At 45.9% G+C, this 24,429-nt stretch overlaps 2 protein-coding genes and 1 long non-coding RNA gene across 11 annotated transcripts in view; 1 reads left to right on the top strand and 2 right to left on the bottom strand.

The window, feature by feature from the left end:
• Positions 1-1,293: 1,293 nt before the first annotated feature.
• On the bottom strand, positions 1,294-20,638 carry fam83b (family with sequence similarity 83 member B). Of its 2 annotated transcripts, XM_023829121.2 has the most exons (6): positions 19,361-20,638; positions 12,395-12,533; positions 10,421-10,899; positions 8,870-9,034; positions 4,479-4,603; positions 1,294-3,645 (listed from the first exon to the last, which is right to left on the bottom strand). In XM_023829121.2, the coding sequence occupies exons 3-6, from the start codon at positions 10,856-10,858 to the stop codon at positions 1,590-1,592; spliced, it is 2,784 nt and encodes a 927-aa protein (XP_023684889.2). In that variant the 5' UTR covers positions 10,859-10,899; positions 12,395-12,533; positions 19,361-20,638; the 3' UTR covers positions 1,294-1,589. The 2 variants fall into 2 exon arrangements, with proteins under 2 accessions (XP_023684889.2, XP_072565434.1); XM_072709333.1 differs by lacking the exon at positions 12,395-12,533.
• Positions 12,502-12,938, top strand: LOC111852828 (uncharacterized). The gene is made up of 2 exons (XR_002840324.1): positions 12,502-12,619; positions 12,746-12,938. It is a non-coding gene; the product is annotated as an uncharacterized lncRNA (long non-coding RNA).
• A 101-nt stretch (positions 20,639-20,739) lies between the features above and the next one.
• Positions 20,740-24,429, bottom strand: part of mlip (muscular LMNA-interacting protein) — a 29,581-nt gene continuing 25,891 nt past the window's right edge. For all 8 annotated transcript variants that reach the window (XM_072709334.1, XM_023829108.2, XM_023829105.2 and 5 more), the window contains one exon: positions 20,740-21,225. In XM_072709334.1, coding sequence (XP_072565435.1) covers positions 20,986-21,225 — 240 coding nt within the window. In that variant the 3' untranslated portion in view covers positions 20,740-20,985. The remainder of the gene's footprint in view (positions 21,226-24,429) is intronic.

Here is a 24,429-nt window from a genome sequence, read left to right as displayed (position 1 = left end):
GCAGCAACATTGTCTGAGAAACAACGGTGCCCTTTGGGCAGCAGATATGTCTGCTGAAGATGAAATTATTTTTTGTAAATAGGTATTTTCTAAAAATAAGTTGTTACTAGGTTCAGGCCAGCGAGCTGCTTCATAGACCCTAACCCTAACCCTAACCCTAACCCCACAGGTCTGCAGGATATAGCGATATTAACGTCTGCTAGGGAGTTAAATCAGGGGTGGCCAATCTTATCCAGAAAGGGTTGTTGTGTGTGCAGGTTTTCGCTGCAGCTCCCTAATTAAATTACTAATTAGAGGACTGATTGACTGAGGAGTCCTGATATGCACCGGCCCTTTGCGGATAAGATTGGCCACCCCTGAACTAAAATAATGAAATACTCATCTTTTTACTAAACGTGTCTGTGAATATTTCTAATAAGTGGAACAAATTGGACAGTAATTGGCACTTAATATAAGTTCACAGTGTCTGTTACCAGTTTCCAGTCTGTGGTCAATCACTGAAAGACCCCCATTAATGTTTCGCCTTTCAGGAGCCGTCCCAGCAAAATGCTGCTTTCAGGCATAAAAACATGCTCAGAGAAGCCAAAATGAAACTGTAGTACTGGTGTCCAACTAGGCCTGGTGTGGGAGGGGTTTTTATGGTGGGAGGGATTTGTAAGCATGTCTGTGGTCTTACTATCACGGGCTGTCAAGGAAGCAGATGAAAAGGGCACCTGGGCAGTCTAGTCTTCTGCTGTATTGTCTCCACTCTCCATAGGTGATTTTACCGAGGGGACAATTTATCAGATGGTATTTCAACATCCATTTTGTGTAACTGCTTGTGCTATCCAGGGTTATAGGAATCCAGAGCCCATTCCAGAAGCTACAAGCAGAAGGCAGACTCACACCACCACAGGGGACACACTGAGACGGATCATCTGGAATCTCCTAGTAAACTGGGTGGAAGGAAACCCCCATGACAGCATGGGAAGAAGGTGCAAACTCCACTCCGCTTCTGTCTTTAGGATGCGATATATTCATAAGCGATAATGCTAACCACCACACCATCCCTGCTAAGTGAACAAGTTATATTTGAAAATGTGACTGGTGTTCTTCATGTCAATGTCTAATAATTTATTGTAAAATGTACTGTTTTTCTTCTTTACAGATTTATTTATCTCACCTTGCACCCGCTGGGAGACAAAAGTGACCTATGCCACTACACATCCAGAACATTAACTTCTAACATCTGCATCTGACGTGGTTTTTTTTCCATAATGTTTTTGTCGCCATGAGCATTCAAACAAGGACAAACAAGCCGCAAAATATTTTATGTATTTCAAAAAGTAATGACAGTAACTGTTAAAACTAGCTATGTAAAAATTTTTGAAAAATGCATTCTTGTCATGCACATGTAACAACTATATTGCACATTGCAGTATATTACATCCACCTGCAGTCTGTAAAGGGAAAAAATAGATATGTCCTTTTTGAGTAGACCCCAGAGTTATCCCTGATTTTCACGATGTCTTATACCAGTAATTGATGCACTGTAAAACAATTTGATACCATCTGCATTATGCTCCAAACCGACCCCATCCACTGCTTTTTCATTTATTTTTGTGAATAAAGTTTCCCACCCGCTGTATGAATCTGCCAAACTTATTTTCATGGTGACCTTGCACCTGATTCCGTGATGTGGTGTTATGTTCACTTGAGAAGACCCCCCTAGAGTTCTGACTTGGCAAGCTCTTCCGTGTCTCCAAGCCATGGAGGTGTGCAGCACCCGATGAACCTTTCTCTGTCTTCTTCTCAAACGAGCAGAACGGCTCGAATCGGCTGTACAGTCTCCTGTCCACTTTGTGATCTCTTTGGCGGGCTTCGAGGACCTGGCTTGGTCTGGAGGCTGGTGCTACCTGCCGGTTTGTGGGAGCTCCGGAAGGCATGCAGTCCTGAGAGAGCTCCTCGGTGCTGAAGCGAGGCGCTGAGGATGTGCCCCCCTCACCCAGGAAGTGGTTTTCTCTGATGGAAAGTCCTCCATTTCCTTTTTGTTGGCTGCTCGCTGAGTTTGTCGTGCTGCCCTTCTTTTTGCCCACTTTCTTCCCCTCATCTTCAGGTGACCCCCCACATGTCTTGCTCTCCTTCTCTGGCTTGTTGAGAAGTGAAATGATCTTTTTTTTGAAGAACCTGGGAGAGCTGGAAGAGCTGGGAGTGTTGGAGGCTTTGGCTGAGGGCTCGTGGCTGTTTGCAGTAAGTGCTGTGGCTGATGATGTTCTGGAGGAGGGTGGGTTGAAGGCTGAAGGGTTCTTGTTCTCACTGACCTTCTTGACGTCATAATGGGAGACGGACCGCTGGTCTTCCTTAATGCTGTTCTGTGAGTACCGCTCAGTCCTATTAAAATCTGTCAGCTCGCCTGTGATGCCCTGTCCACTTCCATATGTGCCAAACATATGGCTGGATGGCTCTTTGCTGCTAATGTAATTGGTGTTGCACCTTGGCTCAGCTAAGCTATACCGCTTGTATCTTTCTTCTTGGAAAAGCTCTGGGTTTGTGACAGTCGCGCCTACCTTGCCTCTGCCAAGGCTGGAAAAATTAGGATTATTGTTTCCATTGTACATGTTATGCCTTGAATCGTCTAGGATCTGCAGACTCCGCCTCTTCATAATGAAGTCGTTGGGCATCCCTCGGTTCCCCATTGTGGTCAGAATCCTTGAGGGGTGAAAGCTTGTATTGGGTGGGGGGCCAAGCTGCTCTCCATGAAGCCCAGAGGACTGCGAGTTAGTGGTGTAGCTGTTAGACTCCGGCTGCTCGGGGATGGTGGACTTGAAGACAAGGGAAGATCTCAGCCGGGAATGCATGTAGGGATTGGGCTTGCCGTCCAGCCCCTCATTGTAATCGAGGTAGTCACTCGGATCCTTGATAGACGGTTCCTCATTGCTAAGGTAGGACTCTATCCGCCAGGTGCGTAGAAAAGACCTGCTGGTTCGCTCCAGGGACGGCATATTCTGCTGCATGGAGAGCATTTGCTTGTCATGCCCGTGGTATGTCTGCCTTATGTTGTTACCGCGGATATAATTTCCCGGGCTTAGTCGTGACTGCAGAGGATTTTCCAAGGCCCTGGAGAGGTAATCGTTTCTCCCGGTAATGCCAAATTGACCACAATCCCTGGCTACGTTCCATTGGCTCAAACCATAGTTCAAGTGGTTGGGGACATGCGAAGTCTCGTTCCTTTCTCCAGCATAACTGTGTCTCTTAAGGAAGTTGTTGTGGTCTGTGGCCTGAAGTTGAGCGATTCGCTGGTGAATCATGTGGCCGTTGGGTGCATGCTGGTTAAATAGCCCTTTGTCATGCAGTTCTTGATCTAAATCATCTACAGTATTTTTGAGCCGGGCCTGACTTCCACATGCTTTCATGTAGACGGTGTCCAGTGTGTGTCTCAGCTGGTCTCTCCGCTCAAAGGGTTGGCCATGTTTAGCCCCATAGCTCACTAACGGTCTGCCCCCGTCCGGCTTGCCTTCGAGCATCATGGCCTCTGGCGGGGCGAAGGCCGACGGCACTAAGGAGCGAGCGTAAAGCATCCGGAACTCCTCATCGTATGACTCCACCAGCTGCCCCGTTATCACCTGTACCATGCTGAGGTTGATTTTTTCGTAGGACCACATGAAGCTATATGGTGGGAGAAACACAACAGTCATTTTTTCCATTGTAAGTACAGCAGTGACAAGTGGCTAAAGTTTTTACACTTCTGTAACCTTTAAGCCGTTCAGTTTCTTTCTTAATGAAGAATTCTGTTACTGAATTAGTGAGCTTTCAGCCTACCACCTAATCGCTGTACAAGTACCAGCAAGCTGTCTATGACTCAAACCTTTTTATTATTCTCAACTGTAACCACTTAAATTTATTATTGATTGAATTTATTTCAAAAGTCATTGCCCAATTGTTTGACACAGTTTGGACCTAGTTGTGATCTGTACATCACACAGTCTATGCCTCATTTAAGGTTTTGTTACAAAAAGTAAAAAAATTAGTATGAGAGTACTGCATCAAGTCAATGAAGATCACGTCACAGGTCTGAAGTGATCTATAAGAGGACAAAATGCAAAAAACAACACAAAGAAACAAAAAGATTATGTGTGAGCTCCTGTGAGAGAAGTGTGGTGGGTAGAGAGAACATGAGCTCCTGTAGGAAATGAGGAGAAGTTAGGTGGGTAGAGAGAACATGAGCTCCAGTAGGAAATGAGGAGAAGTTAGGTGGGTAGAGAGAACATGAGCTCCTGTAGGAAATCAGGAGAAGTTAGGTGGGTAGAGAGAACATGAGCTCCTGTAGGAAATCAGGAGAAGTGTGGTGGGGAGATCCAGTGTGAACTCCTGTAGGAGATGAGGAGAGGTCAGGAGAGGGGGACATGTAGAAGTTCCTGAAGGAGACACAGGAAGAGGACAGGCAATGTGGTATCATCTCCTGGATGAGACGCGTGCAGCTCAGGGGTGAGTGTAATTACCTGTAGGATCCATACACCACTGTCTGACAGTCGACCAGCAGGAATTTCTCTCCCATTGCTCCATAAAACTTGGCTCCTGAGCGGCAGAGGTACTCCTGGCCCTTCACGGTGCGTACTCTTATGTTCTGTGGACAAAGGAGGCCGACATTCACCCACACTGTGGGAGCAGCTGCGGGGCACATGCTTCGCCAGCATTATGGCGACAGGAAGCCGCCGCAACAATAACCTTTCTGCTGGGATCTACTGCAGTGGATACGGCTATAAACCAACCTGTTTACTGCCACTGTAAACCCCACAGAGGCTGCAAACTGCGGCCTCTTATTTGTTTAGCATTATGTGGGTAAACACACAAACACAAGACAATGAACTCTCCGCAGACAGCCATTGCTAGGATCTGGCACGCCTGGCCTGCTTTAAATGGAGAGCTACAAAATAGGAACGGAGCTGAACACAATGTTTAAGTTTTCAATACTGCACACAACGAGACTATGGGGAACATAAATTCTTAAAATTTAGTTGGGCTGATCATTTTTAATTTCCTGGATTTGTAAGGAAAAGCTTAATGACCTGACTTTCATGATGACTGTAGTACTTTTGTTTTCTGGTTATAACACATTGTCCAGCTGTATGGACTGACAAAAACTTGCTGTTCCTTATGAATATATTTAAAATACCCAGCTATGTTCTATTAATACCGACAAAATATTAATATCTCAGTATCCAGTGGATTCCTTAATGCAGTCAAAAGAAGCAGTCAGGCTAATTAGAATATAAGTTCAGTACTTATCTTTTTACAGCTGCTGAAATAACTATGAACTGAGTCTGGTGTTGTTTCACCTTCTGCTTATCTAATTTGCTCTTGCTACCAGAACTGAAATGAATTTGAACTCTGCTCATTAACACAGTTGGATGTGTTACTGTGATTGTTCAGTCTTTGTTCTGTGGTTCTGTTTCACGGTCGGTCTTTGCTCAGGCCCTAACATGCTGGCTGGAGGGGTGCTTTGAATAAACTGCTTTCTTATACTTGATTCAAGTTTGAAACACAATTGTGCCACATATCAGGGTTGCGATAGAAGTAGACTAGGCCTTCCTTAAAAAAACACAGCGCCGATGAGTAATCGCTTTGAATCTGACACCGATGCGGCTGATTGTTTGACATAATTTCTCCCTCCATTTGTCAGGTGGAGCTACCCATGCAGCGGAGCTCGGGATTCAGTCGGGCTGCGTGTGAGCAACTGGCAGCCTGAGGCTTTGGGTGTGGAGTCATGAATAAAGTAAATAATTACGAGTCATCTCATAATCATTTTTCCACCCTGTACTGGAATAATGACAATCGTACTGTGTTAGAATCCGTGTCAGTATTCTGAATTCATTTTGTGGGGGGATTAAAATATATACTGTTGATATTCAGAATATTATTTTAGGACAATAATAACATCACCAAATACAGGTTTGCTCCATGATAGAAAATCCCCCCCCCCCCCCCCAAGAAGCACCACTGCGGGAACACCCCACTCTGGTTAGCTTGCCTGCCAGCACCTCTCTCCTCTGGCAAGATTCACTCCCTCAGCATGTATGACAACGTGAAATTAGCTGCCAGTAGAGCTGACTTGCTAATCCGGCACCCCCCCAAAAGATGTTGCCTACAGGACTGACAGAGCCTGATCGCGGGGCTCATCCGCGTGATGTCACAGGACGCTGTCATGCCACTCAGCGTGGGCGGGGTGTTCCCCCTGCGTAATCAATCACCTGCTGGTGCTGGTGCTGCTGGGGTGTGCTCCTGTTCTCCCCACTCCCAGTCCATCCCAGCATGTCGTGCTGTGACGTGTTTCTGTCTTTCATTGCCCGGGTTTTTTAAGAGCGAGGGACGGCCCAGGTGTGTTTCTCAGGTGCCCGTATAAACATGGAGGAATGACATCACAGGCAGGTCCCAGCCTGTCCCCAGCTGGACAAGAAGCCACTTGAACTGTGATATACCAACAGGAAGCACATCTCCATGGATCGGGGCTTCAGGGAGGTGTGTGTGTATCAGCCTGTGATTGGAAGGTGGCGGTTCTTAGGGTTGGCAGAGTGATTTGGGCCTCTGTACAAGACCCTTAACCCCTGTGGCTCCAAGGACTGACTGACCCTGCTTCCTCACAAAATGTACATCCCTTTGGATATAAATAAATGAAATGTAGGGTGGCTGTGGTTCAATCAAAGGCTGCATTAGGCTTCCCATCAGTTTTCCAATTTTTTTGTAATTCATTAGTTCATACTACATGTGAAGGTGACTCCATACAGGTTTATAACAGAAACAGAGGTTCCTGTGGATGGTAAGATGATGGAAAGATGCTGTCTGCGGTCTGGGAATAACCCTGATAGAACTAACAGCAGAACCAGTTAGTAACCAGCTGTTGGCCAGTAAAAGGTCTCTGAAAGCCTGAACTGCAGGGTAGCTCTACAAAAAGGAAACGGAGAACCGCACACACCCTTCAGTTTGTGTTCCGCAACCGGCCTGAAAGGCGTCAGCCTAGGCCAAAAGAAAAGTGTAAAGACGTCCTGAACAAAAGGAAAGGCAGTGATATGAAATCCGAGCTGAAAAGCCTGTGATGGACGCCTCCGCGCTGACACAGAAACCACGGAAAGGCCCCCAGCACATCAGCGACAGCCAGGGTCTCCGGCTTGGCCTCCAAGAAGGCGTCCATAAGCCATCCTTGGAACCTCACCGCAGTGTTCTGTCCTGCTACACATGCCTACTATCACCATTGCCCACTGGCTGTACTTATTGATAGATCTGACGGTTCTTCTTGATGGATTTTTTTTTTTACGTTTGCCTGGGGTGGGGAATCCATACGCCTTCCTGGGTAGACCGAGAAGCTATCAGGAGAAGTACCTCATGTTTCATGGCCTCATTGAATGCGGGTTTCTATCTGAGACAGTTCTGCATTTACAAAGTTTGTGCTGTTGCTACTTCAATTTCTCCGTCGTCTGGCGGAAGCTGGTAGCCTTGTGTAAGAGGCACCACGGTGAATTCAGGGCTTGTTTTGCTCAAATCAAGGGGGAAAAAATCCAAAGTGAGGCAAAACGATTTTAGGGGATCATACTTCTTTGCCTGGACAGTACATTACTCACAAATTACAGACGGAGCCCCCACCTTCCTTTTATGGCATCTGCCCTAATTGAGGGTAGAATCAGCACTCACCTCTCATAGTAACCCCAACACAAAAGCAGGTCACTTTCTGAACAAAGCCTAGTTTCAGCGTTTCAGGTGTCAATCTATTGCTGTCATTTGGAATTTCAGCATTGTGCTCTGGCACTGGGCATATTCCTGCAAACACTGTCCCAAAAAACAGGGATGCTTGGGACTTCATCTCTCAAGAAGGCCAGTTTGTTGTTTCTGAGACCTCCCGCCCCGGCGTAATGAGTGCTTGTGGCCAACAGGGGGCCTCAAACCTCAGGGGGCCCATGCAAATGCTTGGTTTGCGTGATAGTAAACAGCAGTGCTGCTCTCTAGGTAAAAAGCTGTTCCTCCCTGTAATCCTCAGGTGTCACATTTCTTTAGCTATTAACTGTAGTGTAATACGTCTAAGTGTTGTCAAGAATGTTAAGGAACAGAAAATATGACTTTAGCTCCCTAAATGTGGCTATTCTCAGTGTAGCCTATATACATTAGCAAAGAAGTGGCTTTACTACTATGGAACAAAGAACACCATACTTCACTCTGTAGCTCTTTCAACAATCTCCCACGTCCCAGTCTCTTTTAGAAGATACGGGAAACATCTACCTAACCACCCAGGATAAAATTACTAACAAAAAACTGCCATTCGTATTAGGTGTAATACACCAGATGTTTGAACTCCTGGTTCAGCTTCAGTTCAAACAATTTTAACTCCAGAACACTGTATTGTAACTGTACTATAACTGCACTGTACATTTCAGGTAGTTTGTCACGTGTCACTATTGTTGATATAAAATTAGATTTGATTTTATTTAATTTGTATTGAGATTACGCTCCTTGGTTTGGTACCTGCAGCACCAGACTAGAGGAGAGTTTGCCTTTGAAAATCTCACCGAAGGGGTTTATGCCCGAAATGGTGCCAAACAGCCTGAAACCTCATTTTTCACATATTAATGCTTCGTTTTAGAGGGATGCTTCGTATTTCTTTAGTGACAATACTGGTGTAAGTTTTTCAGGTAACAATTGCGCATCATGAAGCTAAAAATGAGAGCGTTGTTACAGTAAATCCCGGAATTCAGAGCGTAATCTGAAGCCAAAGTAAGCCCAAGTTCCTTAATTCAATTGTGTGCTCGGTTAAATCACATTTGTGTCATTCATTCAACACAAGATAGATTTAGTTACATGATTAGTTTCATTAAAGTAAAATAATTAGCAAGACAAGCGTCCTTACCCTCAGCCTCTGGATGTGGACGTCCTGCTTCTCGGTCATCCTCAGGAAAGCTTTAACATGGCGCTCATCCAGGAGGATGTAGACGGCCACCCCCCTGCTGGACGCGTCCACAACCTCTTTGAAAATATCCACGTCTGTGAAGATGTCCATCACGATGGCGATGATCTGCGAGGGGAACATGGGGCGCGTGAGAGCGCTGCCCTTTCAGCCGCCAGGGGGAACAGACCGTTCCTTCATAATTAGTCGTTATTAGTCATTATGCTCCCACTGCATACGTTTCACATTTGGTTTTTAATTGCGGACCAATTTAAACCGTGAAAACACAGAACTCACAAAATGTATTCAGAATAGATTAAAATTGCAGGTTATGTGATATTTTTCTAACTAAATAAAGATTGTCGGTTAAAAAAAAAAAAAGGTAAAGGTCACTTCTCAACAAGTCTCCATTTATTCGAAATTCAACTTTGTTCTGCAAGACAAGTCTATGCTGGGGGCAAATGAAATTGTACCTTTCCTGACTAAGTGCTCGGGCGGGGGGGGGGGGGGGGGGTTGTAATATAAATAGCCTACCCATTGAGGAACGGCAAGGAGACAGGGGGACCACGAACCTTAACCGCGCGGCGCCGCACAGGTAAACGATATGAGGCTCAAACCGAACAGAAGCCGAGCGAAAATCGCGAGGGGTAACGAATGTGCGCAGTGCGCGAGGGAGAACGACGTACTGTACCGCGCACAAGCTCATGTAGCTAAGCGGGGCAGTGAGCTCCGTGTGAGCGCGTGGCGTGTTGGGCTCACGGCACGACCGTAGCGGCGTCTGGGGAACCGGAAAATCAACATGGTGCCTTCAAGTTGAAGCAGGTTACTCAGTTCACCCGGGTGATGTCAAGGCAGAATGAATTCTCCTCAGTTATGAGCATTCAGTTGGTGTTTAGGGTGTAATTGTGCAGAAAACGATTTGTAGCACGATACCATCATAAGGCTACAGAATGTGTATGATCTGCACTCAGTCCTCTTTTGGCTTTAAAATAATGTTAGACACATTTGGAATTTGGAAATTACACTGCATCAGAATACAAATGTTTAGTAAAAATGTCTAAAACAAACACAATAAAATTGTGTCCAAATGTCAGCATTGTTGTATTAGTTATTTATATCCAGTATAAATGGCGGCCAGGACAGTGTTATTTGAAAGTTTTTTTAATCCAGTTTTGCTCTGAGCAAGAACAAAGCAGTAAGTCATACGGCCATGATGCTCCGCTAACGCTGCCTCATACGTGTTACCCTGACAGCCAGCCAGGCCTCACACTCTGCTGCTTTAGCAAATATTTCCAGGCTATTGGACAATTGCCTGGGTTGTTTTCAGTTTGCTGTATAGGACAGTAGGGTGGATCGTTCAGTAGGAGTGGTGTATTGGAGTATTGTAAGAGTTTGACCAGCTTTCAGGTGGAATGTCAGACTTGAGTGGATGAGCTGCTTGGTGTGATGGCAGCGTTAACGCGGTGTGGCCAGTGACCAGCGTTCCATCTCTGCTATTTCTGACGGCCCACTTACGTGTCTTGCTTCCTGGATATGTTTACGAACCGCTTCTTTGATGGTTGGGCAATTTGGACGGGGCGGGTGAAAGAGAAGATTGATGTTTGTTTGCATCTTCTCCCGAACGTCCGGCCAGCCAAGGTCGAGGTTTGGGGTGTCGAGATCAGAATGAAGGGGCCAGTAGGTACCGCTGGAGGGGGCGTTGTCCATTGAGGGGTCTGCCTCCTCCTCCTGATCGCCGGTGATTGGCCTCTCCACATTCTCCACGATGAACAGGAGCTCATCCTCGGAGAGGAACTCGCCAACGCGCTCTCCCTTGAGGAGCTCTCTGTATGCCTCTTGCCCCCCGCCTACCAAAGCGTCGATGGCCAGCCGATAGGTCTCCTTGTAATGTGGTCGAATGAAATCGTCTGGCTTTATCTCGCTCGTCAGGGACGACAGCTGTGACTCTATCATTTTTACAGCTGTGGGGGGCGACGGTCATCAGCATGGACCACCTGGGGGAAGAGCCACTAGTCATTGTCTAATACCAACACACAAAAACCTACTTATAAACCTTCGAGCTTGTACAAGGCAAACGGCAATGGTGACATTTAAAATGTAGATTTACCTGTTGTTGTGATCACTTCATTAATCATAACAGTTTAACACACTCACAAGGGACTTGAACATTATCACTCTAGTAGAAATAAACATGTTTTTTAAAAGTCAGTTTTTATGTACAAACAGTGGCGGGGCATGCAGGCCGTGCCGTCAACAATGCCTGGATTGTTTTGAAGGGAAATTCTTTGACGGTGATGAAGGTTCGGTGTTTTGACTATTTACTTTTTAAAGGACCAATTTCAGTGTGACTCACCCTGTCAAACCATATTGTACAGTTGTTTTTTAATTGGTTACCAAAACACTATTAGTACAGTACATTGGATGTGGTAAGAGGACATTGACTGCAAGAAGTCCAGCTTTTTGTACAGGAGTTTTGCGAGTCTCCCTTTGTCTTCTGTGTGTCGTGTTTTGGTCGTAAGGAATATCTGCTGGCATTATATAACTTATATATGTTAAATGTACCTATGAGCTTTTATGTTTACAAAACCCGAATTTGTGAAAAATACACAGACATATATATATATATATATATATGGTAACACTTACTTGAAGCAGTCTACATAAGGGTGACGTGTAACCGTCATAAGAATGACATAAGAATGACATGACACATGTCATGCACATTAATGGCACATCAAAAACAGTTGCAAAAACTGAATTACATATTATTACAACATCAACAAACATGTGTCATGTCATTCTTATGACAGTTACATGTCACCCTTATGTAGACTGCTTCAAGTAAAGTGTTGCCATATATATATATATATATATATATATGGTCTGGTTGCTGAATTATTTACTCAAGGGTATGCAAAGGTACGATCTGTTGACACATCATCTAACTGAATAGTAATAAAATGTTCGTATTGACATGGTTAAGTCTGGCTTGTTCAAATTACTCTTGTCAGAAGTAGAAACATACAGAAATTGAGCAACTTAGCTGCAAGTCTGTGAGTAATTTTACTGCAGAAAGTAGATGAGGAAGCTGAATTTTGATTCTGTTTATTCATTGTTACTCAGAAGCACTTTGGATGAAGGACACAGCCACACAAAAGCGTCCCCATCACTGCCACATAGCAGTCTCTCCTCATCTTTGCTGTTTTTCTTCATTTGAATTGACAATTTTGTCACACATCCTCAGGTCTGAGTATTTAAAGTATCTGGACCAGCACAGAAAACAGCTATTTCCCAAAGACTCCCGCATCCCAAGCAAAACGTCCTGGGCTTGGATCGAGGGCGGGGGTAGTACATGAACTCCACCACAGCACAGTGCTGGGATATTACACCACATTATTTCAGTGGACAAACTACTCTGTCTCTGTAGTCGCTCGGGTCGAGAGGAATTACACTCTACAGACTACTCTAAAAAGATAAAATTTGACTTACTCATGACTTTGTTTTTAAAGTTTCTTGCACGTCTTCTTCAGGTGCCCTCCCATTATGTCCGCACCTTTGCTTTGCTTTGTGGAGTTTGCAAAGAGCCCCGCTGCTCCTCCAACTGCGGAGGCTGCCACCAAACTGCCGGCTGGGGAAGCGAGCGAGAGCTCGGAGTCAGCGAGGCAGGCAGCTGGGAATCCAGGCGAGGGCGTGGGGGCCAGTTTTCACATGCAGGTACCTGCCGTCTTGTGTCTGGTCGCTGGCCAGGGCCGATAGTAAACCTGTTTGACTTGTGTGGCCCCACCTCCTGTGTGAGAGTACTGAGTACCTGCCTCACCACGCTCCCCCCTCCCCCCCCAGCGCTGTTTCTCGTCAGTGGAGTCTGCAGCCACCTCCTGATCTGTCTGGTCGGCCAGGGAGGACACCATTCCGTCACAGATTGCACAATCCACCCCACCGGGCACGCCGCCGGCCCTGCTCACCTGTCTATCCAGCTTGAAGATTGTTTTACTCTTCTTTTTTTTTTTTTGCAATAAAATTCCCTCACTAATAAGCTGGTACTTAAGATAATTATGAATTTTTAAAGTTAAGTGTTATTTTTTTAAAATTTCATGTACTGACTGCGCTCACCATGAACAGCAGCAACAGCACAGGAGATAGTTTGATGTTGGTAGCATGAAGCCAAATTATATATGGGGGTTACACAGCCCCCCCTTCCTGCCCCCCTTAAGAGTAGAGTGTAGTATGAAAACCGAAAGCAGCTTTTGAATGTTGATGATTTCAGTTCTTTCCAAAATGCTGCGTTTTGTAGCTGCTTCCACATGTTTTTCAGTGAAGGGTCACTGGACGCCAGTCCCAGATCTGTTATGATTTTTCTTTGTCCACACGTCGCTTGGAGGGAATCGTCCTCTCCTGCTCTGACCTGCGTCTTCTGGTCCTCAGAGAAAGTCGACATAAACCGGCTGTGCGATTAGATCTCTAGTCTGCACATTTTCAGTGTGTATTGATGTTGCTACATTGAGGAAAATCCAGAATGTTATACTTGAAATGATTGCATGTGAAAGTGTGTCAAGGAACAATCACATAGAGTCGTAGGAATTTGTGGAAAAGGGGGTGTCATCTTATAATGTCAGAGGACAGGTCAAATGACTGATTTATTACTCCTGTGAAAGATGGCGATTCCTGAGAAGAGCAGGACCTGCAGAGGCAGCAACATCTCAGCAACTGGGCTTGTTTTGCATTTATATTTGAACAGAGAAAATGTGCTGTGTGAGAGCCAAGCTTCCTGCTTTCTGTCTGTGACTGTAACCCCCCCAGTCACTACACACACACGGTGGGAAGTGCCAGCCCCCCGAAATCACACCGGGAGCAGCGGAGGGCACCATCAACACCAGAGCAGCAGTGTTTACCACCCAAACCATACATTTACAGCACCTGTATGTCCGTGTGCAACGCAGTGTATGGACACCCCAGCACATTAATGGGGCCCAGCACTTCACGGGCAGTGGTGGAGTCGTAAACATATTTTGAGGATGATGGTGAGGGTGCAGGGGGGTCAGAGTAGTGTGTGAGCATCTGATGGATGTGCGTGGTTCCAGTTTCCTGTGCAGTTAACCCTCTATGAGGTTCTTTCTCCCCGTGGAGCTTGCAGTTGGGTTTCACTGCAGAATGGGCACAAGGTTCTGGGCTGGGCTGGTGTCCCTGCCCGCCCACCCCTGCCAGATTGTTTCACACACTGTGCTTGCCCTGCCCTTTCTGCTGTCATAATTACAGAAATCTCTGTCACCCCTAAGCTTTCTGGACACTTTTTCTTCATTATTTGACCCAGTTGTGTGAGGAGTCCGGACGGCTCTCCCTGCTGAAGGCTCCCCGCTGAGCAGGGGCAACAGGGCTGTTACCACAGGTGGGGGGGGGGGGGGGGATATTAATGACATCTGGGAATTCTATGTGACAAGTAGGGGCTGGAAACCTCAGCAGTGTAAGAAACAGAAAGGGGAGGGCAAGGTGACTGACTGCGTATCTGCACAACACTGTGGCTTACTGCCAATCATTGCAGGCTTACTGCCGATCATCGCAGGCTTACTGCCGATCATCGCAGGCTTACTGCCGATCATCGCAGGCTTACATATCTATTATTTATTATAGTTTAGCAGTCACTATATCTAAAGTCATGTAAAGCTGAAAACTGGGTCAGTCAATCCCTCAGCGATTTGAGTTAAGGCCTCGCTCAGGGTCTCCACTTTGAAATCACTCTGCTGAACACTGTATTTGAACCTATGACCTTCCAATACAGTGTTCTAACCTGCAGAGCGATGACCGTATTAGGGCTGGGCGATATGTAAAAAAAAAATTATCGATTATCGCCTTTAAAAATATCGTGATATTTGATAATATCATCTGCCCCGCCCTGTTCTGCCCTGAAACCCCCCACAAGCGACGCGGATCGGGCAGCAACTGAGCTTACGGCCTATCTTTTGGAGGATGTAATTGACGGAGAAGAGAATCCACTTGCGTGGTGGAAGAATAACGAACGTCGCTTTCCCCTCATGTCTTGTGCAGTCCGAAAATTCTTGTGTGTGCCTGCAACAGGTAGCCCGTCGGGGAGGGTTTTCAGCACAGCAGGTCAAATTGTCACTCCATTCCGTAACGCTTTAACCCCGGAAGAGGTGAATATGCTGGTTTTCCTGTCCAGAAATCTGCGTTAGATGAACTCCTCAGGCAATGTTTAATAAATGTTAGGTTCAATAGCCGTGTGGAGTTTTTCCGTTTGTTTGTTTTATTCTTAAGCGTTATAACATATAATATGTTATAAATATATTGGGTCTTAAATCGAAATAATGCATTTTAATTTTTAGTTGTGATTTTCGAACGCAGTTGATTTAATTTTGTTTTTTGGACGCCCACCATTTGTTTTCAAACGGAAGAATTTGTTGAATAGCCTATGGCCTGCTGATAAATGCAGTTTGTCAATAAATTGAATTTGATTTGCTTTTTCTGTGTTTCATTTGCTTAATTATTATAATCCTATTATTTCTGTTCTGCTAGTGCTAATTAATGTTTAATATTTCTAAAGATATTTTAAACTGTAGTCAAAGTATAGGCTACAGTGTTGCTTTTTAACGCGCTTCTCTGCACAATGAAAATAGACACAGCGGCTTCTTATCAGCCTTTTAATGATGTGCTTTAAGGTGTATGCATGCATTAAAAACAAAAAAGGTAAGTGAATGATAGGCTTCTACTAGGCTATTAAAATGTATATTTAGCTCCTTCCTCTTTATAGCCTAATTGTTATTTTCCGATATTTTCGATTATCGTGTGGTACTGATTTTCAACATCGACATCATGATTCTTAGGAGACATCGTCGATATATGATAATATCGTCATATCGCCCAGCCCTAGACCGTATTAATTACAATGAGCTTTTGTCTCTGGTCATGCTGGTCCATAGGAAATGTGATGACATCAAGCTGCATCTTCAGGAGAAACATTTGACTGCAGAACATGGGGTGGAAAAGCAGTTGACCTCTCGTCATTTACAAGGTGCTGTGAAACAAGGACGATAAATGGAGACGTATTCAGAAGCCTTGAAGGTTTGATTGTCACCATTATCTTGTCCACTCAGCTTTTCTACAAAATCATTTCTAGCATTTCACACCCTCCTTTTCCTGGAAGGTAAATCACTGGATCTTTGGTAATTTCCCAGCCCGCTGACATTCTCCCGTCTAAAAAAAACCCAGAGGCTCATGGGATAATTACCGGAGACAGACATGAAGCAGTGTTTTGATTTGGGGATGAAGGAGTTATGAAGGTCATCTCTTGGTCATGTGATTATGACATATCTATGAAGACAAAGGCCCGGTTCTTTATAAAACTGCTTTTGAATATGTAGAAGGTCACACCTTTGGATAAGTTAGAAATAATTTTAATGTTTTGAAATAAGACAGAAGATCAGTTTATGCTACTCATTTTCCAGGGACCTGCCTGACATTCTCACTAGAGGTACATTTATCTGAAATTTCACTGAAAAGAGATCGAGTCCAGATTTACTCTCAGATTATCAGCAAGCCGTCATTTGAAGTCCTCACGCTCTAAGGATATGACATTTATTTACTTTGTTCATTTTTTTCCTGCAATTTGGACTGCCTCTCTTTCAAATGTGGGCTGTGCTATTTGGCTGAAAATCGATGATGAATTCTTTGTGGCAGATAATATTACAGCGCAGTTCCCTGGTTATGAGGACATTACTGGACTCTCTTTGGTCCCTGATTCCCTGTCATGAGTCTATAAACGGCAGGAAACCTGTTGCTTCTGGGAGAACATCCAAGATGCCTTCAAGTTGAAGCAGCAAGTCTCGGCATCACCGTGACGCCTGTCTGCATCCAAGAGGACGTCTCACGAGAGCTTAGCTCCCCACGTTAACAAGATCTGAGCAGAAGAATGTAAAGTGTGTTCTCCCTAGCTTTCCGAAACAATGCCAGAGCAGAACCTTGCATCTAAACCATCTAATGCATCTAATGCAAATCAGTTTTTCAGTAGTTCATGCATATTCAGGTAAATCCCATATTCCTCTTTTATTGACACGGAAAATCGAAATATATAAATATGGAAAAGGTATTTTAAGAGAATACCTGTACTATCATTTGAAATAATTTAACATAAGAGTTACATCTTAAAAATGTTATACGCAGAGATCGCTTGCTATGGATGATAGTAGCATCTATATTGACAGGTGTAGGTGTAACAAGGACCGTGGACGGTGCTGAATGAATCGTGGGGCGAAGCTCCAGCAGACTTTGTGAAGGTATGCAAGGCCTGCTCTGCTCTCTACCCTTCATATGCTATTTTATGTTTCTGAATACAAGCCCCCGACTGCTGCTGACACTTTGGCAACTGAACAGCTCCTTCCCAGAGGTCACTGGTGTTTAATACGTTTTAGTAATATTAACGAAGCTTGACTCTATAGTACCACACAGTGGTCATTCTGTGTACTGCAGCTATACTTGGGTATAACCCGCAATAAGGGTCAGACAGCGTCCCACGGGCTGGATCTACCTTTTCAGGTGCCTTAAGCAAAGCTTTACTGTTGATGCCCCCCCACCAAGAAACCTGATGATCATTTTGACTTTCTCCGCAGCAGGTAATTCGGGGGCCCTTGGCAACTGCCTGATCTGAGCACGGCTAGAGTCGACCATGCCTGCACATAAACAGCGAAACTGGTCCTATATGGTTCAATTATTTATTTTTGTGTGATTTTATATATAAATATAAATATGTGTGTGTGTGTGTGTGTGTGTGTGTGTGTGTGTAGCATAAATATATGCCATACCAGTCTAAAGTTTGGACACACCAAGCCACCTACAAAGGAGAGAGATAATGTTACACCAAATGATTTGGCCACCTGACCTAAACACAGCAGAAGGGTTTTGGAGGAGTTTGACCTGAGAGTGAGGAGGTCACCTCATGAGGCTGGGGTAGAGGGGACAGTAGGGTCAGACAGTCCCTGGAGCTATTGGGGTTAAGGGTCTTGGTCATTTCTTGGTCAGAATCATTCTGCGGAGCATGGGATTTGAACCAGCAACCTCCTGAGTCCCAATCCACAGAGCAGCCCCCCTCCCCAGTCATAATTCCATATGTGTTATTTTATAATTTTACTGTCTTTATAACTATTCATTATACTAAAATGTAGAAGATAGTATAAATAAACCTTTCTATGGGCAGGGATGGACATAACTGGAACGCCAGTACGTATTCACGTTTGAGAACGATACGTGCAACAATCGATCGTGGTAACAGTGTAAATGCGTACTTATTTTATGTGCATTTGTGCTGATATGAAAACAAAATATAATGCATTTTAATAACAGGTTAAAATGCAAGGTATTTTCTTGTCATAGCAGCGCAAATGCACATAAAATAAGTACGCATTTACACTGTTACCACGATCGATTGCTGCACGTATCGTTTTTCAAGGTGAATACTTATGTCCACCCCTGTCTTTCCAACCTTTTGACTGGTACTGACTTCATTTGACTTTTGACTTCATGGCTTTGTCTGAACCCCCTTGTTCTGATCAAGCCCTGTGCAGCTGCCTAGTTTGTCTATGCTTGCATCCAGCCCTGAGTGAGTGAGGGTGGGGGGGATTCAAAATGAACCTTACAAGATTGTGTTCCTAATATGGTGGGAAATGAGCTCACCTGACACGCCGATTGGTCCAGTCGATCCATGCACTCATGCCAATCAGCTATGATTGGGCATTCAGCTCACCTGACACGCCGATTGGTCCAGTCAATCCATGCACTCATGCCAATCAGCTATAATATGGCATTCAGCTCACATGACTGTTGGCTGAGCTAGTAAGGGGCCTTTGACAGCCTCAGCCACACTGATGGAGGGCCACAACCACCACACTTGTAAGCTGAGAGCTGGTTATAATATTGTAATAATAATAATAATTTAACCTTTATTGTCCCTCATGGGGAAATTCTTTTTACGCCTCCATCAACTTGCTCTTTGTAGAACAAGCTGTCTGCGAAGGGCGGCCACCTGTTGGGGCGCCCAGGGAGCTGGGGGTTAAGGGCCTTGCTGGGGCGCCCAGGGAGCTGGGGGTTAAGGGCCTTGTTGGGGCGCCCAGGGAGCTGGGGGTTAAGGGCCTTGTTGGGGCGCCCAGGGAGCTGGGGGTTAAGGGCCTTGTTGGGGCGCCCAGGGAGCTGGGGGTTAAGGGCCTTGTTGGGGCGCCCAGGGAGCTGGGGGTTAAGGGCCTTGTTGGGGCGCCCAGGGAGCTGGGGGTTAAGGGCCTTGTTGGGGCGCCCAAGGAGCTTGGGGTTAAGGGCCTTGCTCAAGGACCTGCAGACGTGCTGAGGCTGGGTTTGTGGGTCCAGAAGATACCCTGATGTCAATTTCAAAGTGCTCACCTCAAAAGTGATTGATTCAGAATGTCCAGAAGGTTGCCCCCCCCCCCACATCTCACCCCATACCTCAAACATTCCTCGTCGCCAGCTTTCAATGCTTGCTTGTTCCCAGAAGCACAGATAACATCCATCGTAGGCTGTGGGATTACAGATATCTGAGCGAGTCAGGCTCATCTTCTCAGATCTGCTGAATGTCTGTTTTTCTGTTTGCTTGACTGGGAGATGAACTGTGCAAGATAGAGTATCTCTCAGAGCCGCGCCGCAGTAGGTGGACGCATACCTGCCCAGGAGAGGAACACACCCTTCAGTGGTATGCAGCCGTTCGGTGTCAAATCAAAAAACTTTATTTGTCCTCAAGGGGCAATTTGAGTGTGGAGGTGTTACTGCCCATCACACAGCGCTCTGCTCAGACTGCATGCTGGGAGCAGCCGCCGTAGCTTCTCACTCCTGCCAGAACCAGAAGCGGCACCACCTCAGGGTCTCCCGGCGTCTGTCAAGGCGTCCTCGGCCTTGCTGCTTCACCCTGTCACCTCAGCGGACCCAAGGGGCCTCAGGGTCTTCGGCGTTCTGTGACTGTCACTGACGAGCTCGCTGTGGGCATCTTGGATGTGCTGAGCAACCATCCAGTGGCACATTTTCTGTGACCTTTCACCCTTTCTCTAACTAAACCTTGAGGTTCTGGGACAGGAACTGAACCGGAAGTAAGGAACAGTCTGGAGTAACACCCTTAGAACTACACCACATATTGGTCATTATTAAGTTATTGAAAAATACTTTTTTACATTTTCATGCCTTTTATCAAGACCATAGGTAGGCTACTTGAGATGAGTGTATTTTATTTCTGGAGATGAATGTTTTTTCAAGGTTGCTTTGTGTTGCTACATGGTGGGTGTAGGGACAGCTACTAGTTCTGGATGCTGGTAAATGAGAATGACTCAGAGTGAACTGTGCTTCATAGTCCAGAAAAAGTTTTTGATTTCATGCATATGACAATGGTGGTGTTTGAATGCACTGAGGAAATGGAATAGTTTATGAAGGCCATTTTAAGGCTGTTAAAATGTTGAAAAATGTACACAATGGTTTGATCTTTGGTATTTGGGTAATAAGATAAAGGGAAAAAATATGCAATTCAACTACCAGAAAATGATAAATGTATTGGCATTATTATGGAGTCATGCATGAAATATCAGTTCGACAAGCAATGGAGTGGGCAGATGCACCCAGTCACTCGGGGAGGGCGAGTCATCGTCTTGTTGTCCTGAATGCTGATTGGCCTGCATTATGCTGGGGGCCCCCAAGTCCCAGCTGTCCGTGCAGAATCCCACGCTCTCTGCGGAGGCGGCCCGAGATGGTGTTCTGTGTATCTGCAAGCATGCGCTTCGTGAAAGTTTCCCACTCATTCCTGATCTGCTTTGGAAATTTTGTGCATAAATAAGAAACACAGCAAATGATAATAGTGTTTATTGTTGCCTTTTATCTGTATTTCACACTGTAATTTCTCGACCGCAAAACTAAAAGTAACAATATCTCAAAGTGAAAACGTGTCAAATATGGAAGAGAGCGGCCTGTATCAAACACGACTGTCATATTAATGCACATCATGCTACGTTCAGTGTCTGTCTCCTGCAGCAGCACCTCATCCCCAGTGAGGGACCCCCCCCAGCTCTCATTCACATCCTCCTGTCCTACATCTAAATGTGAGTCTCGTTCTGTTTGGCATGCGGCGTGCTGAACTGCGCACCAGGGTATTCCGAGGAGTCAGCCAGTGTCATCTGGATTTCGCTGCCGTCCACATTGGTTATCCGGAGGATTGGCGTCCGCATTCCCGCTGGTGCCTCACCGGACTTTTCTGGAACCTGTGTGCCCTTCGGGGGACTCATGCCACCCTCCGTGCCCCTGGTGCCTGCGAGCCCTGGGCAGCTAGGGACGGGCTACACAGAAGGACACATGCATAAACACACACTGTCCACTTTGTGAGTTATGAAGAGTGGATCCTCAGCACTTAAAGACGGTTGAATTTCGTGCAGATCGACTTGTTTTCCTGCCTGCTTTGCTGGTGACCTCTGGCTTCTCCTGGAAAGCTAATTGCTGTCTCAGAATCGCCAGAGAGTTTGTGATTGTGAGTGTACCGCTATGGACTGATGTACCTCCCAGCTTTGTGCTCTATGCTGCTTGGGATAAGCGCCCTCACCCCAACGATGTTGACCAAGATAAGATAAGGTCTTTGCTTTTCATATACCCTGTCATGTACTGAAATTAAATGTAAATGACAATGGTCATTTGTACTGACAGCTTAAGAGCTGTCAGTACATTTCTTGATGAATTTGTAGTGAAACAAAACAGCAACACTGCAGACCATAACACTGCATTCTCCATTATGGTCCAAAAGCACACAGGGTAGCTGCATGCTGGCTAACCCTAACATGTGATGCCCAAACTTGCTTTCATCATATGGACAAAAGTATTCGGATATATCCATTCAGACCCATTGCCACAGGTGTATAAAATCAAGCACCGAGCCATGCAGTCAGGTTTATAAATATTTGTGATCGAACAGAGCAGGGTTGCCAAATGCTGAGGCACATAGTGAGTGAAAGTTGCCAACGCTCTTTTGACTCAATAACTTCCTCTTACATTAACCCCAACACAAAGACTGTCCACCAGGAGCTTGATGGAATGGGCTTCCATGGCCGAGCAGCTGCATGCAAGCCTCACATCACCAAGCGCAATGCCAAGCGTCAGACTCTGGAGCAGTGGGAACCTGTTCTGTGGAATGACCTGTGGAATCATGAATCACGCCTCTCTGTCTGGCAGTTTGATGGACAAGTCTGAGTTTAGCAGATGCCAGGAGAACATTACCTGCCTGACTTCATTGTGCCAACTGTAAAGTTTGCTGAAGGAGGGACAATGCTATGGGGTTTTCTTGCAGGGGTTGGGCTTGGCCCCTTAGTTCTGGTGAAGGTAACTCTTAATGCTTCTGCATACCAAGACATTTTACACAATTCAATGCTACCAACTTTGTAGGACCAATTTGAGGAAAGCCATATTCTGTTCCAGCATGACTGTGCCCCAGTGCACAAAGCAAGGTCCATAAAGACATGGTTGGGTGAGTCTGGTATGGAAGAACTTGACTGGCTCGCACAGAGCTCTGACCTCAACCCCATCAAACACCTTTGAGATGAACTACAATGGAGATTGTGACCCAAGCCTTCACGTCCAACATCAGTGCCTGACCTCACATATGTTCTTCTGGATGAATAGGCAAAAAAATCCAAAGATACACTGCAAAATCCTGTGGAAAGCCTTCACAGAAGAGTGGCAGCTGTTATAGCTGCAAAGGGGGGGTCAACTCCATATTGATGCCTATAGATTTAGAATGTGATGTCATAAAAGTTCCTGTCGGTCTAATAGCCAGGTGTCCCAATACTTTTGTCCATATACAGTAGTGTATATGTGTATCTGAAGGAGAGCATGATGGGGTAGGTGAAACAGAATTTCCTCACGGGGATTAATAAAGCCTCACTATTCTATTTCTATTCTATATCAGAGCAGCTGCGAATCCTCCCTGACGATTTTATAATGAGTACGACCGGCATGACATGCAGGGTGCATCCTGGGATGGGATCCAGGGCTGATGTGATGGTATGGAGAGTACGGAGGATGGCATGTGACCAGCCTGGAAGATGGCATGTGACCCGCCTGGGAATGTGCTCCCCAAAGCCAGGAAGTCAGCCAGGAACGCCATTAGACGGCCACCACAATCTTACGGGGCTCTGGGGCACTCCACCTCTCACTTATGCCTGGTATTATTTGAAAATGTGAATTTGCTTTAAAAATTCAAGATTCGTTCACTCTCTACAAAGAATGGTAAAGTAAATGGGGCATAATTACGTCTTGTTTAGACTGCGGGGTGGGAGCCGCAAGCAGGAGTTTGTGCGCTTTCACAGAAATGTAAACATTCCCAAGTCTCTCTATTAACAGTCTGGGACTTATTGACAGCCTCACTAAGCCCCCCATCCAAGACGAGATCAGCCAAGCCACTTTCCTTATTATATCTAGGCACTGGAGAACTTTTAACTCATGCATAAGTCACACTGTGACTATAAAAATAAGCAAAAAAAACCCTCATTATTAATGTTTGTGACAGCCATGTGGAGCTGCTTCTCGAGTCTATGCATATTAATGCATATTAAAGACAACAGCCCTGAGTCAAGGCTGGAAATGTGACTACAGTGTTTCCATGGCAATAATTAAGAACTGTTAAACATAAGATGAGGGCAGAAGTGAAGCTTGTGAGAGGAAATTGTAGCATTGCAGGCAAAAAGCCAGTTTTGAGCAGATTTACCTCACAGATTTCTACAAAGAATTGCATTTATTTCCCCTACTTCTCCTGGGGGGTGCTGCCTGGAGACCTCAATCCATCAAGATGTCCAGCACACCCTGCTACATGTGACGTTGCCTCTAGCAATGTCTGCAGAAAATACCTGCATCCAGCTCGCCGTTCTGCCTGTGTCATCTTCCTTGTATGACCCGCTCCCTGCCTTCTGGCTGCCTGGCGATTGGAGGGAGCGTTGGCACCGGCTTGCCATCTCCCCCGTGCTCCCCGTTTGTGTCTCAGATTTAACTGTATTTGACTCTCCCTGCCGGCCCCTGGAGGATGGGCTCCCCCTTTGAGTCTGGTTAGGGTTAGGGTTAGGGTTCCCTCTGCTGCCCCCTGGAGGATGGGCTCCCCCTTTGAGTCTGGTTAGGGTTAGGGTTCCCTCTGCTGCCCCCTGGAGGATGGGCTCCCCCTTTGAGTCTGGTTAGGGTTAGGGTTCCCTCTGCTGCCCCCTGGAGGATGGGCTCCCCCTTTGAGTCTGGTTAGGGTTAGGGTTCCCTCTGCTGCCCCCTGGAGGATGGGCTCCCCCTTTGAGTCTGGTTAGGGTAAGGGTTAGGGTTCCCTCTGCTGCCCCCTGGAGGATGGGCTCCCCCTTTGAGTCTGGTTAGGGTTAGGGTTCCCTCTGCTGCCCCCTGGAGGATGGGCTCCCCCTTTGAGTCTGGTCCCTCCCAAGGTTTCTTCCTTCTAGGGAGTTTTTCCTTGCCACTGTCGCCTATGGCTTACTCACTGGGGGCTTTGAGTGGGGATGCTGTAAAGC

The sequence above is a fragment of the Paramormyrops kingsleyae genome, chromosome 3 (genome assembly GCF_048594095.1).
Source record: "Paramormyrops kingsleyae isolate MSU_618 chromosome 3, PKINGS_0.4, whole genome shotgun sequence".
Lineage (NCBI taxonomy): Eukaryota > Metazoa > Chordata > Actinopteri > Osteoglossiformes > Mormyridae > Paramormyrops > Paramormyrops kingsleyae.
This window is presented reverse-complemented; position numbering and strand designations above follow the sequence as displayed.